This window comes from Myotis davidii, unplaced genomic scaffold (assembly GCF_000327345.1).
Source record: "Myotis davidii unplaced genomic scaffold, ASM32734v1 scaffold945, whole genome shotgun sequence".
Taxonomy (NCBI): Eukaryota; Metazoa; Chordata; class Mammalia; order Chiroptera; family Vespertilionidae; genus Myotis; species Myotis davidii.
This window is the reverse complement of record NW_006296434.1, coordinates 594,210-610,025: the sequence shown is the minus strand read 5'-3', so window position 1 is coordinate 610,025 and position 15,816 is coordinate 594,210. Positions and strand designations below refer to the sequence as shown.

Sequence of the window (15,816 nt, the reverse complement as noted above, 5' to 3'; positions counted from 1 at the left end):
TCTTAAGGAGTTGTTCCTGTTTTCTCCACTGTCTGATCATATACTCAGTGGGAGGAGGTCCAAATTGTGTCTCTGCAGCTCTATTTCCATGCTCTCTTACATAACTGATCACATTGTTTGAATTTTGCAGAGTAAGACAATCGCTTACTGGTATTTATCTTATTTTTTGACACCTTTATGGGCTCAGAAAGCTCCAGTTCTTGTTGCACCTGTGCACTCTCCACTTTCACCTCCAATTAGAGCATCAGTTGATGTAACAATAAGCTTGTGATTGGAGGAAGCCTGTTTGACAAGGTATGGGCAGCTACGCACCCGCACAGCTCCCTCCTCAGTTGACTTCCGTGTGTAAGATGCCCCTCGTTTTTCAGTCTAATGATTTTAGGAAAAAATAGCATCGTGTGGACGGAAAAATACAGTACCTAGGTTGCAGGCTGGATCCCTGGCCCTGGTCAGGGAGCATGCAAGAGGCAACCAATCCGTCCGTGTGTCTCTCACATTGATATTTTTTTCTCTCTCTCCCCCTCTCTTCTCTCTCTAAAAATCAATGGTTAATTTCCTCGGGTGAGGATTAACAACAAAAAATACCGAAGCCCAAAGTATCAATACATTTTGTCATTTTAAGTTAAAATTTTAGTTATTTGAATCTGAAAGCAAGAGGGATCCCAGAACAGCATTCTTTGAACCATAATAATCTGTATAAAAACCACACAAACACTCCTTTGTACTTATTTAATATGCAAATCTGAAATTGACTTACCTTTCCTCTTTTAACAAAAAACCTAAATATAATTTGTTCTATTCTTCTAATATTTGAGCTGAACCATATTTAAGTTTATATTCATTGCATTCACTTCATTATTTACTCAAAGTTTTTGCTATAGGCTTTGTCTTGAATGTGTAAGACCATTCGCCGTGCATAGAAGTCCCTGTATTCCTCTGGTAATTCAGCCAGTGTTTTTAAGGCTCTGTCCAAAATTTGTGCAGCTCTTGATGCTGCCGTGAGATCTTTGTTTCCATAGGTATCTGTTTTATCATAGCATTCAGACGGAAGGTGTTTCCAAAAGACATTCACTCCCACTCCAAACTCTTCAGAAATTACATTATGGAACCATAAAGCTGAAGAAAAATTTTTAAAAAGTTAAAAATAAAACCTACAGTTAAAAAAAAAACCCCACCAAAATGTCAGTGAAATATCACAAATTGCATATAACCAATGTAAGAAATAATTCTTGTAACTAGACCCCTTCGTTAGCACACTCCCAGCTTTTAACAGAATCATTTTAACTTTTATGAATTGCCAACCAATTTAAAGTGTCAATAGCACAAACCTACATTTAAAACCTTTTCAAATAGCAATTTTTCCTTTTTAACTTGAAAGACATAATAAAGTTATATTTGTTTTACAGATATGTAATTTGGAGCTGTATTTTGTGTTACTTGTTTACACTTCCTGAGTCACACAACCACATCAAAAGTATGTTTTGTACACAGAACATTTCAATTACTTGAGGAGTATACAGTAGGGCCTTGACTTACGAATGTCCGACTAACGAGTTTTTTGAGGTACCAGCTGTCTCTCGGCTGATTTTCTGCATTGAGTTGATAGAGTAATTTGAGTTAATGAGCTCCTTAACAAGCTCGGTCTCAAAACAAATTAAACTCGTAAGTCAAGGCCCCACTGTATTTGACCTTTTCTGACTTAGCACAATACCTTTGTTCTCAAAGACTTCCTGTTCAAGCTGCATTTGCTAACTTGCTTGAATTTGCATTCATCTAACTTCAGTTTTATATTTCTAATGCAATCATAATCATATTTTTAAGCTCCTTTACAGTCCATTATATATATATATATATATGACCGTTATGACCAGTCAACCAAACAACCAGTTGCTATGACCTGCACTGACCACCAGGGGACAGATGCTCAACGCAGGAGCTGCCCCCTCGCGGTCAGTGTGCTCCCACAGCCAATCTCCTGTGGTCCCTCCCCCTGGTGGGCCGGCCCTAATTGGCCCCTATCAACCCTGATCACCGGCCAGGCCAAGGGACCCCACCCATGTATGAATTCGTGCACTGGGCCTCTAGTAAGTATATAAAACTAAAGCAAATACAGAGGTGGGCAAAAGTAGGTTTACAGTTGTGAGTATGTGAAAGTGTATTTTTGTGTTATTATTTATTACTAGTGGCCCAGTGCACGAATTTGTGCACATTGAAAAGAAATTAATTAGAAGAAATATTTTAAGAGCGCTATTCGCCTTTTCTCTATAGAAGTGTCAACCAAATTCACAATCAACAATGACAGATCAAAACATGCATGCAATTGGCATCAGCAAGAGCTTTATATGTATTGCCATGTGCAAGTCAACTTAGCCTTTTATATATAGAAAATAACCTTGCTTAATTAGACTTGCTTTCTGATTTAACTAAACTTTTTCCAGCCCAGTGAAGCACCCCAACTTCTCTTTCAGGTAATTGTCAGCAACACAGCAGTAAATTATCAACATGAAGCAGATTATTATTGTAGACTAGAGGCCAGATGCATGAAATTCATGCAAAAGTAGACCTTTCTTCCCTCCGGCACCCAGGACTCGGACTTCCCTTCAGCCGCTGGCAGGCATCCGGGACCCGGGCTTCCCTCCGGCCGCCAGCAGGCACCCAGGACCTGGGCTTCCCTCACAGCCCAGGCTTTGTTCAGAAGGTCATTCAGAAAGATGTCCAGTCTAATTAGCATATTATGCTTTTATTATTATAGATTATGTAGGGAGAACAAAGGGTAAAATATTTAACTGCAGCAGTGTTTGACTATATTCTGCGCAGTGAAAAACCTAAAGTCATTTTCAAGGTTCACCATTTCTTCTTTTCAGCCAGGTCAAGTTTCTAAACTTTCTAAATCTCCATTTTCCGGCTAATGAAAAGAAAATAGGATTCCAGTGAGTCTCCTATCTACCTACTCCAGGACTTCTGTGAGGATCAAATGAGATGAGGCACAGGAAAACGCTTCACAGACATTTGGTTAAAGAGTAACATGTTTGCACCTGGCTATAAAGCAAGTTGGGTTCCTGGGCTGAAGAAATTGCAAGGCTAGCTGTCGCTAGAGAGAGGAAGCCGGGCACTGCTACGTGACATCATTACCTGGCACCCACAGCCACCATTTCCAGACTGGGCTGAGTTGAGCTGTGGGCTGCATTTTGTGCCATGGGGTCTCAGCAGCATCAGCTGCAATTTGGTGGGCTGTTCCTCTGGGGTGGTGGTGGGGTCTGTGTCCCCTTGGGTGAAGTCGAGTGTTGCTTTGTGGGCACCAGGTCCGTGGTGCCGTTTCTTTGTAAATGGCCAATGCATGTCATGACAACTGCATCGAGCGTCAGCCCCAGGTGGTCAGCGCACATCATAGCAACCGTCGGATGGTCAGACACTTAGCATTAGCCTTTTATAGATATAGATTGTATTACAACTGTAAACCTACATTTGCCCACTCCTGTATTTTAGTGGAGTGATCTTTTTCATATACATATAGCTGATTACTTTACTTTTACTAGGAGGTTTACATCTTTGTCTTCAATTGAGTAAACATTTCAAAATATAGTTGCTATAAGAATATTAAAGCAATACCACAATATAACAAAACTGAAATAACTAATCACATCCAAATTTGTCTCAGTTAGTGAAAGGGTGAAAGGAAGATACTTAAGATGTTAAATTTAAACACAAACTCAACAAATGCCCATAGGAAAAACAAAACCTTAAAGTGTTTTGATTTGCAAAACTAGTTTTTAAACATGGTTTTAATATTAGCCACTCTTTCTTTCAGAACCTTTTTTTCTTTATTCAATATAACAGGAAAAATTATAACCATTCTGTTAATTTAAACCCAAAGATGGGGCTTTGCTTTATTTCAAAATATATGCAAGTGTTTAGTATTTCTGGACATTTTTTTCCTTTTTAAAAAGGTTGTACACAGAATAAGGGAAAACTACACAGCCCTTAATCATGCTCTAAAGATAAAAAAAAAAAATTAAATAATGGCAATAGACTTAAAGACTACTGTGCTGGTTGTTCAATAAATACAAGAATCAGAAGTCAATGTATCAAACTTTATAGACAATCAATTATGTGAAGGACATTGTATCAAGCTACTTGGGGAATACAAAGATTAACAAAACATGGTTCCCTGTCTTCAAGGAATTTATAATCTATCTGCAAATGAGATCAGCATATTTTTAGTAATACTTAATTCTATCATTAGAGAGGTATTAATGATTTTAAAAATATTAACTTAAAAGTGGGAAAATTATATAGAGAATTTGTTAATACAACCATTTAATCTGAATTATAATTTTTATAAATTTCAGGTATTTACTTCAGAATAATCCTATATAATAAAAGGCTAATATGCAAATTGTCCCCTCAGGCATTCTACCAACTGGGAGTTTGCTCGCTATGACATGTGCTGACCACTGGGGGAGAGGTGCAGAACAAAGGAAGGCGCTGGCTGGAAGCTAGGGGAAAGAAGGCCCCGGCTGGCGGCTGGCAGCTGGCAGCTGGGGAAAGGAAGGCCCGATAGGCCCTGATCGCCAGCCAGGCCTAGGGACCCTAACCGTGCATGAATTTCGTGCACAGGGCCTCTAATAATTATAGATGTTAATTATATCACTGGTTAGCAGCAACAACTAATGCCTATTTACAAAGAAATTAAGTAATACATTAAAACTGTAGAAAATAATGAACACAAGATATCATAGGTGTTAAAGATTATAACATTTTGATATTTAATAAAATCTCTAATCTATTTTGGCTATGAAATACATTTAACATTTCTTGGTAAATACTGAAATGACAGTTCTAAAATACATAAATATTTTAAAAATAAAATGATTAAAAAGAACAACCAGATAGAACCTTTTCCCAGATATAAATCATCTTCCTTGATGTCATTTAATAAAGTATAATAATATATTTATATGTTGCCTTCAAAAAAATAAGATTTAATTTTATAAGAATTTGCCAAAACATACTTTAAAACACATACACACAATTATATATAAAAATCATTTTTTATAGGCCAGCATACATATAACAAATATATTTTGGACTAAAAAATCATATAATGGGTAAGCGATAGAGTACAGATTTTATAAATAGCAAATTACAGAGGTCCAGAAATCTTACCAGGAATGAATAATACATCTCCAGCATTAAGGGAACATTCATACCTTCTAGCCTTGGAAAACAGTGGATATTTAGCTAAGTCTGGGTCATCTATATTCAGTACTTCTGATTTAGTACCTGAAATGTCCCAAAAAAGAATAATACATATTGAGCAAAGTTAGCCTTTTTATAAAAGTAATTACAAATATAAAATTGAAAATTTATTCTTTTCTGTATGACTTTCTATACCCACACTGTGAAAACAATTACCATTCTCCTGAAACCTAATACATTTTCCAATGACTCATCCTTTATGTATGACCACTGCCATTCATGTAATACAATTAAGAAAATTTATAAATCTCATTCTTCATTTAGCCTAACATTACATGTGTACACATACACAATGGAACACAATACATTTTAATTAGGAAGAAGCCCTAACATGTTTTTCTATGAGAACAGAGAGGTGTCTCAAAAAAGAGTACTAAATGAATCAATCTGTAAAAACAAAAACTTTAAAAAAAAGAAAATACCTGATAAATATAAATACTGGGCATCTCGAGGACTGAACAGTACAACACGCTTTTTTCCTGTCACTTGTATTAGGAAATTATCCATTACCTGGAAAGCAGTAAGAACTTATGAATAAATAGTATCTAAAATTCACATAAACAAAACCAATGGTATTCCAAATAGTGAACTGTAAATCCTATCCTTTAATAAGACTTGGCTCACATTATGTAAAATCTTAAGAGTAATGTTCTAATGTAACAGTGAAAACATTTGTATTAAAAACACCACTGTTCATTTATGGAAGATATTTCTGTAGCACTACCTTAACATAGAAAGGGTTGGCAACCCATTAGGAAATCTGTAGTTGCCTCACCATTATGACAGGGAGGGTAGTGACACTTATTTGAGGCTCCCCACTTTGGTTTTATTACTTATCTGTCCAGGAATGCTAGAAGGCAGTACTCAACAACAAATTAAAAGCACCTAGAAATATTAGGTGTTGGAAAAATACAAGGTCCTGTGGCAACTACTGCTCTTTCAATGACTTAATATATGGCCATAATTTGTTTATAGCAGCGGTCGCCAACTGGTGGTCCGCAGACCACTGATGGTCCATGAGGTCTGAAAGGTTGGCAACCACTGGTTTAAGGAAACCTTTGGAGCAGCGGTCACCAACCGGTGGTCCGTGAGGTCCAAAAGGTTGGCAACTGCTGGTTTATAGGCATCTTAATTTTAAATTATTTCTATAGGACTATAACCTTGCAAATTTTCTTGACATACTATTACTGGAGCAATCATGACTTCCTGTATATGCAAGGGTGCACTTTGTTGGTAGATTGTGAAAAATGTTAAAAGCCAGAGTGACATAATTCTCAACGAAACAATTAAAATAATACAAACAAGATATATTCATGGTTATTTACATACTAGAGGCCCAGTGCACGAATTCATGCACAGGTGGGGTTTCTCAGCCTGGCTGGCAATTGGGACCCATTGGCTGGCTGGGGGGAGGGAGTGTGGGAGGTTGGCCGTGGGAGCACACTGACCACCAGGGGGCAGTTCCTGCGTTGAGCATCTGCCCCCTGGTGGTCAGTGCGCATCATAGTGACCGGCTTTTATATATATAAATAGATCATTTCTACCTAAGCATTTTTCCTTTAACCCACCTTATAAACCTAAACTATATAATAACCAAAGGGCATTCCAAAAATTGTGTACACACTTTAACAGCTGATAATTTTGAAAATGAACTGTATGTTAATACATATTGACTTTATAATCATTCAAAGCCTTTATACCAATTAGTAGCTCACTTAATTTTGAAAATAACCTGTATGTTAATAAACACTGACTTTATAACCATTCAAAGTGTGTATAATTTGGGGGGGACACCCTGTATACTACTACTATTCCTTTATTTTTAATTTAAGAAAAGCTTTATGATATTCCATAACTCAATATAAAAAGGATACTACTTAAAATTAAAAATATAACCTGAGAATTCAGTTAAAATGTATTTGAGTTATCACATCATTTTCTCACCATATCATTTACATAAGACCTTTAAAAAACAATATGCTAGGATTTTGTCTATCTCAATTATAAAGTTACTATGTTAAAATCCTCTCAAGAGATCGTCAGTTGAATTATAAAACATACTTATAAAAATTAATATAGTTGGACTCAGAACTTTTTAAAAAAAGAATTCCTTTATCTTTATAAACATATTAGGTATTAGCTTTAGCTTCCTAAATTTCTCCACCCAACACCAAACCACACACAATACCAGATTTTTAAAGTTTGTAAAACATTCCTATCCATTAAGCAAATAAAATTATAACACCACAGAATAAATTATCAAGATCAATAATCTACACATCTTGCTACTCAACCAATAGATATGACACTCTCAGGGGATATATACCTAAGACCTTCTAATGAGTGAAAATGTCTGTCCAGAAGCTTCTGATTCATACCACAACCTTATCACTTTTTCTACTTCCACCATTTTCCATCATCTGGTGGCCATTTCTCACATGTTAACAAAACAAAAACACCTAATAAAACGTTATATATGACTAGAGGCCTGGTGCATGAATTTGTGCACATTGAAAGGACATTAACTAGAAGGTGGCTGGTGGGGAGGGACTGGGCGAGATGGGCGGGACACGCCCTGGAGCCAACCTCACACGGTCTCTCTCTGGCCAGCTGCACCTGGGGCAGCGCTGGGGCTCAAAGGGCATCTAGTGAGTGGGGTCCCTCTGGCAAGTGGAGTCCCTCGGCTTGGACTGTGGGGATTGGGCCGAAACTGGCTGTCTGACATCCCCCAAGGAGTCCCGGAGTGCGAGGGCATTCTGCAAAGTTGCTGTCGCTCCACAGCTCCTGCATTGTCTGCCCCCTGGTGGTCAGTATGCATCACAGCCACTGACCAGCCATTTGACTGGTCACTTAGCCTTTTATATATATAGTTGATGAATCAAGAACAAGACCACTGAGAATGCAAATGTGATAAACTAGGCTTTGGTGTTGGCTAACAATTCATTTCCATATCACCGCCTTGCAGAGCATCTGTTTTCAACCTCATGTTTTAGCAAATTACATGTCGAAGATATTTAAGGTAGCCCACAGAGCTGAAACTGTGACTGTTAAATCTATCAATGCTAAACATCTACAGTAGCTTTGGTTTCTCATCTGTGTAGCATACATCATAGTGGGTCCAAAGTTGTAATCCCGGTGAGCTAATTCGAAAAACACTGGAAAAGAACTGCTCCTCTTTGAAGAATTTTGGAAACTTAATATCTTCTTCCAATAAAGGAAATTGCTTTCTGATATCTGCAACATCCTGCATTGAGAGGAACACAATAAGAATTTTAACAAAACAACACTGGCACAATGCTTATTTTATCTAAGACTGCCATCAGAATCCATGATACAAAAGAGAAATGGAGTGAAACTGTTCACTGCTTTAAAACACTAGGACATGATCATAGCCACCAATGAATACACACTGTGTAACAAGACTGCAGATTTAACACTGGTTAGCTTAATATGCTTCATTTATAGCAAGGTTCTTCCTACTTTAAGCAAGATTCATACAGTTGTTATCTAATATTAAGTATCTTAAGTTTAGGAGTCATCAACTTGAATGTTATCAACTATGTAAACCTGTGGTCTGAGGAAGGAGAATGAAGGCAAAGAACTAATGTAACCTTACTTAATTATTTTAGGGATACTCTTTAGCACTACAGCCATATAAATTAGACTCTGGATGCATGTCAAAGCTTATATAATGAGTTATTCAGAATTTTTATAATTATTTAAATTTATGTTATTTAGGTGAATTGCAATCTGTAAAATATACAATAGAAAGAATTTCTTAATTACGTACAGATTACCAGTAGATGACTTTAAACACTAAGATTCTATGGTCCTACTTGAAAAACTAAGTTATCAACTTTTAATAATCATACTTATTTGAATCATTAAGGAAAGAATGAAAAATGATAAAACAGATCATATGACAGGCAGCAAGTATAAAAATTATAGTGCCAGTTTATACACACACACACACACACACACACACATCCATTTAAGCTTGAAGCAATTGTTTCATATTCAGAATTCTTACCTTTCTAGGGTCTTCCCCAAGTGACCGTAAGTAGTACTTTTCATCCTTAAATGTCCCAGAGAAAAATAACATCAATACTCACTTAGAAATATTAGAAAGTAAAGATGAAAGGAAGTAAGTATTAAAATCTAACCCAGTGAAGTCGTTTTCCAAAAAGTTACATCTTCTTACCCTTTCTACTAATGCTCTCTGGTGGCCATATGAAGAAAAGTCTTTACATGCTGCTTGTAATAATGACTGAATCCATAAAATATAAGTAAAATAAGCTCTAAAAGCAATACACACATACCACATCTAAAGCCACATTGTTCAATTTAGACTTTATATTCCAAATTATTTAGACTCAACAATGTCTTAAGACTTCAAAGAATTCCCATATGTACAACACATCATCTCAAAGTATTGTGAATGCCAACAAAAAAGTTCTTACTTAATGTAATACAAATACAATAGGGGATAAATAAAATATACTTTTAATAATTTTTTAAAATTCTGAATTGTATTTTATCAAGCTAAGCCTATCCCTGATTCTATAAATTCTCAAGCCAAATTCTTAAGAGTCAGCTCATGTATGTGAATTAGAAATATCATTTTATAGCAGTAAGTTTGCTACAATACAAAAAAATCACCAATTGTACTGCACTGAGTAGCTATAATAAGGAATTGTTTGAATTAGAAAACACTTCTGTTGACTGCATCTCCTATGAGAATTAGATAACTGACATATACTAAGTCAAGCACAGGGGCATTCTCCCATTTTTATACCTACATTGACTGTTAACACAAACTTCATTTACTTTATTAAACTTTATTAGCTTTTATAAATCTGCTAGAGGCCCGATGCACGAAATTCATGCAAGGGGCTTGGCCCTTGCAGCCCCAGCCTCATCCAGAAGGACATCCGGTCTAATTAACATATTATGGTCTTATTATTATAGATGATCAGAAATGTAAACTTTCAGATTAATTGTTTTTATATTATTAGTTAGTACCATATCAAGTAAATTCTATGAATTTATTACTGGCTAGACAGGTTTCAAAATATGTTCTCAAAATTCTAAGAGTTTTCTACCTGTTCTACTATTTCAGGATTTAAATAAATTCATGTGGCAGATACAGAGACTCACTTCTCAGACCCCCTTCAAGAGTGTGACTGACTTCCAGCTGCCAGCTGTTCGCTCCCTCGGGTCCATCTCACTTTTTGAACCAACGTCCTGCTCTTCTTGGAGCTCCCCCAACTAATGACTGAGCAAAACGGTAAAAGCCTAGACACTGCTACCCCACAAGGACTCCTCTACAGGCAGGGTTGCTCAGGAGTTCCATGATATTTAAAGTGAATTAAAGGTGGATTATATTGTAAATAAGTAGACTTCTTCTGAATAAATGTTAAAGCAAATTAAAAAAGTAATCACACTGATAGTAACTAATAATAAAATAAAGAAATAGTTCTCCATTAGCGTTTGAACTTGGTATATCAAACCAAAGCATTTTCAATGGAAGTAATACTAATAGCTAACATTTAGTGAGTAGTTTCTAGTCAGGCACTGTGCTAATAATTACTCTACAGATTAGATTTATGATTCATATTTTATAGCTGAGTACACTAAGGCACAGAGAAATAATCTGGCCAAGATTTACAACCTAATAAATAGTAGAACTAATATCTATGGCATATACAACCAAGCCGTAAGAGTGGCTATTAGAGAAGAATACAGCTCTTGTATATAAAATATTCTCTTATAAGAAAATCCATTTAGTATATAGATATTAATGTTTTCTAAAAAAATGTTAGAACCAATTACCTCTGAAATAAAGAATTCTTTATGCTTTTCTTCAGCTGCCCTCTGAACCAACTTGTCAAAAGGTAAAGTTCTGAAATAAACACAAGAGAATCCTTGGACTTAATAATAAATCAATTAATAATACTCTAATCATTATATATTATAGGGGTTTGTTGAAGTTGGATATGACCTCTTTTACAATATCCATAATGTTTATTATAACCTATTATGTGGAATTCTAAATTTTCAAAATTCATTTAGCACTGTCCTTACTTGACCTAGTTGGTCTGATATTCCTATTTCAAAAATTAAAGATTTTTAAATCTATGGTACAGATGGATCCTTCTCATATGCCAATATCCTCTTATTCCAAGCTTTTGTTAGAAAAATGTTCCTATGATGTTTGGTTACCTTTGGAAATACACACTTTCAAGCTGTTGTGATGATAGGGCTACTAATAATGCTCCTTTGGAAGAGACAGTAAGCAAAGGGTCAATGAAGGTCAAGTCCCCCCACCCCCAACTGGTCTTCCTGCCTTTTAGCGTCAGCAGAGAACACAAGCTTGTAACACTCCTCTCATCCTCCTGAATCATGCTCTGTCATTTTAAGGCTTCTGAGGAATATCTCGAGAATTCCAGTGAAGTGACAATGTTTTATTCTTAATGTTTCTACCCAAATGCCTGGCTCCTTCCACCTGGTTGAAAAGGCTGAACATTGTAAAACCAAGTGTGTTTCCTTCACCTCACGTTCCTGAGCCTTGAAAGTTATTTTTTCTCCTGGTCCCATCCTATCCCCTTCAAGAATCAAACGTACTGCCCCCACATAAAGACGATCCCTTATCAGTGACAGTAAGACAATCAAGTCCTCAAAAGCCTCTCCCCTCCTCCAGCAATGAACTGCAGCCTCCAAACCTCTGATTAAAAGTTATCATCTTTTCACTTTTACTTCCCCCTGAAATCTGTACTGGGAAGATGGGAAGAAAGGGTTGGCCCTACTTCCTCCTAGCAATGTTTTCCTACAAACATACCGGTTAAGATAAATGTGGAATGTCAACTGTGACATCAGGTAATACTGTTTATTGGTGAACTATGCCTGGCTAGAGAGCTGGTGGTGAACTATAAATATCGTTAGAAAGCAGGGGATTTGGCATCCTTATGGGTAGTGTAACTCTTGCAACTGAGTATGCCCTTAGAGAAACCTGCGTCAGTTCATGGGTTGTTTGTGCTACTGGTGTCTAAGCTAGGGTTCACTTTTATAGTCTTGTTCCCTCACAACAAAGCTGTTATACTTGGTGAGCCAAAGATGGCTCCCGGATTGGCATAAGGACTCCTATTGATACTATCCTGCTAGAATGCTTTTTTCAGCAAATCCAAGTGAATCTGATGCCAGATTATAGACTAGTGGATCCTGTGAGCATGAATGTCAAATGAACTCGAGGACACTGCTGGTACTGTAGAATGAGCACTGTGAGGGAAAAGGAGCCTGCCATCTACTCAGACCAATCTTCTACTATAGTTTCTGCCTAATAATATAAACAAATTTACTTACCATCATCCTATTCAGTTTTTCCATCTCTGACCTCACCATATACCCTTCATTCCTACCAAAGCATCTCTGAAGAGTCTGGGAGCAATGGGGAAGCCTCTCTGTCCCAGAGCCACCTCTGTAATTGGTGCAGTTGCCCAGGCTTAGATTGTTACTAAAGAGAACCCAGAAGTGTTTCAAGACCTTTACACGAACAGGGCAGATAGAGTGGTTCAGTCCAGAGAAGTAGAACAGGGCTGCCCCAGCACCTTTCTCCCTTAGGTACTGGTACCTGTCAGAGGTTCTGCAGAAGCAAAGCTGACAGAGGGGGATATAAAGTATATGAACTGGCAAGTTCCTTGGCCTCATGCATGTTTCAAAACAAACAAAAAACCCCCACAAAACACCTGCTACTAAAGTTCCATTTGTCTGGACTAACATATAGACTAGTAAGGGAGGTAGTATCAAAAAGGGGGTAGGATCCGGGCTCTGTGGAGTCAAGCACATCTGGTCTAAGTCCTGGTTCCATCATTTCAAGCTACATGATCTTGGGTAAGTTACTTAACATTTGTAACCCTCCATTAGCTCACCTGTATAGTTATTATTAAACTGAAGTGACAACACTGATACATGGATGAGAATTTCTTACTCTCTAGTCTGTCTGTGGCTGAGATGCCTTCCTTCTTTTCTACTCCCAATTAACTTCCATAAATAATCTATTTTTTTCTTGCACTAAGAAAATATTCTTGTAGCTTTTTAGTAGCCCTAGTGAAAGGTTTGGAGGAAGCTGGGATAAGAACTATTACATAATGTATGTGCTTCAAAAACAAGTTTTGAAAAGCTTATAGAACATGACAAAACATCAAGGCAATTCAAGAAGTTTCAATAACCACTTGCTATGGCATTGGACTCTGGAAAATAAACATTAACTGCAGGCTGAAAAATGCTTATCATTCCAGCACTTTCTTCCACTTTCTTTATTTAATAAAAAATGAAAGTTCTTAGACTTGGGAAAACTCATGGCAATTCAATTCAATTCATGGTCTATTAAAAACCAAAACCATAATGGTGAATATTCAAAGGATAAAAAAACTGAGAAATGCTTTGGCAAGCTGTAATATGAGCTTGGAAAACTGAGAAAGGGATGGCCCTGGACATTAGAAGCTGTTTAACTCATCTCTACTCTGGAAGAAACAGCTAACTCCCTTTAAAAGTCAGGCTATTGTGAACTACACATGTTTTTAATAGACTGAATGTGTTGGGAACTGGACAAGCTCAGAATGTGAAAGTTGTTTGTTTTTTAATGTAACATTTTTAACAAAACTCGTGGGAATAAATAGTATATTAAAACTATGAGATTACAGGAAAGCTTTCAAACGTAGAAATCCAGCAGCTTTGAACGATCTCATATTTGCTTTTAAGAGACCGTAAAACATAAAACTACAACCATGAGGGGGAAAAAGTATTAAGGTTATTTTTTAAAAAGAGAAAATTAAGTATGATTTTTTTAGTTACCTGAGTTGATGAAAGTTTATGCCAAACATAGCAACTACTTGCCCTACATTTCTGGAGAGGGCAGAAAAACAATGGACTTATACTTACCAAAAAACAATCTGATTTAGAAAAATTTCCAAAACTAGGGCATTAAAAATCAAAATAGATCATGAAAGGAAACTTTAGAATTTATTACTCTGGATAATAATTGCTAATGTGGTAGGATCAGTTAATTAACGAAGCATTCAGACGTAACCCCTCTAGTTATGACAATTCTCTGTTCCTTCCGTGATTCCAGAAGGCATCAGGTATACACCCTTGTAAAAAATGGTGTTTGGAAATGTCCTTGTATAATTATGTAAACTCAGAATTCTTGTCTTTTAAAAGCCATTCTTTAAAAATTAGTAAGCTATTCCATGATTATAGCAAACTAGCCAAAAGATGATGTGCCATATGGATTTTGTATAAATATCTTAAAGGTTTAAAACAAGTTATTTGTAACCCCAGAGTAAACCTGAGAAGAAAATACCTATATACAAAGTTCTTACTAATGAAGTCCATCTGGGGAACTGCAGCAACATGAATCTTCACTTCTTTCCTCCCTCCAACTTGGCTTAGGTACTCCACCGTCCATTTGCTTGTGCATGTCCCCAAATCAATTCCTTCCAACACTACAGGTTTCCTCTACAAAGGGGAATAGTACAAAAACAGGACCCAACAATATATCAGGAGTTGTATCTGACAATAGAGGGATAAAAATAAATTTATTCCAAGATGCTCAAACTTAAACCTTTTGACAATTCATGATGTAACTAAAATAGGAAAAGGACCCATTCTATATACTTAGAACAAAATCTTAACATTAGGAAAACAAAACCAAACAGAATAGTGACATCATGAACAGCTAAGAGATAAAAACAAACAAACACTTAAATAATCTAATTATTTAAAGCATTTTCAGGAGTGTTACTTATGACTAAATGACTGAAATGTGTATTTATAGTCAAATATGTTTGTAACTTTATTTTGATACCATTTCAAACTTATGGAAAAGTTGAAAGAACATCACAAAGAACTGCCATTTACCATCTACTCTGATTCCCCAATTGCTTCCTGTACCATTTGCTCTCATTCTAATTGTGTATAGAGAACAAGATAATTATTCTCTCAACTATTCGGGGTAAGCTGCTGATACCATGCACCTTTATCTCTAAAAACTTGAGTGTGTTTCCTGAGAACAAAGCCATTATTTTTTTCTCTGAGTTTTCTTTTAAAGAACTGAGGTTGGAATCACACACATGAGGGATTCCAGTGTTTGAACTGGAACCCGGATTAGTTAGCATCCAAGACGAAAAGCAGTGGCGGTTGCTTGAGGGAATTCCCACTGATTCCCTTCGGCTCCGTACAGTGAAAAATTGCTCCTTGAAATCCAGTAAAGTGGACTGACAGGCGCCATTCACGCCAACAGGGTTGCCTGGAAACCTATAAGATGTAAGAAACCCAAAGGAAGACAGCAAGGCGGGCGGGGTGGTGATGAAAGCGAAAGCGCCCTTCGTTGCCAAGGTAACGGCAGAAGGCTTCCGGTTGGGGCTCCAACAAGGCCACTCCTTGCAGCGAGAGAAGCTCTCATTAGTGGTTCTCAACCTGTGCGTCGCGACCCCTTTGGCGGTGGAACGACCCTTTCACAGGGGTCGCCTAAGACCATCCTGCATATCAGATATTTATATT

General features: G+C 36.8%; 1 protein-coding gene across 3 annotated transcripts in view; it reads right to left on the bottom strand.

Annotated features, from left to right (window-relative positions):
• Positions 1-715: 715 nt before the first annotated feature.
• Positions 716-15,816, bottom strand: part of TYW5 (tRNA-yW synthesizing protein 5) — a 16,619-nt gene continuing 1,518 nt past the window's right edge. Inside the window, exons 2-7 of one of the 3 annotated variants that reach the window (XM_015569162.1) lie at positions 14,618-14,772; positions 11,092-11,161; positions 8,366-8,503; positions 5,682-5,769; positions 5,167-5,283; positions 716-1,116 (exon numbers count right to left, since the gene is read on the bottom strand). In XM_015569162.1, coding sequence (XP_015424648.1) covers positions 860-1,116; positions 5,167-5,283; positions 5,682-5,769; positions 8,366-8,503; positions 11,092-11,161; positions 14,618-14,772 — 825 coding nt within the window. In that variant the 3' untranslated portion in view covers positions 716-859. Of the gene's footprint in view, positions 1,117-5,166; positions 5,284-5,681; positions 5,770-8,365; positions 8,504-9,289; positions 9,335-11,091; positions 11,162-14,617; positions 14,773-15,816 lie in introns of all 3 variants that reach the window. The other 2 variants (XM_015569163.1, XM_015569164.1) reach the window with 2 other exon arrangements.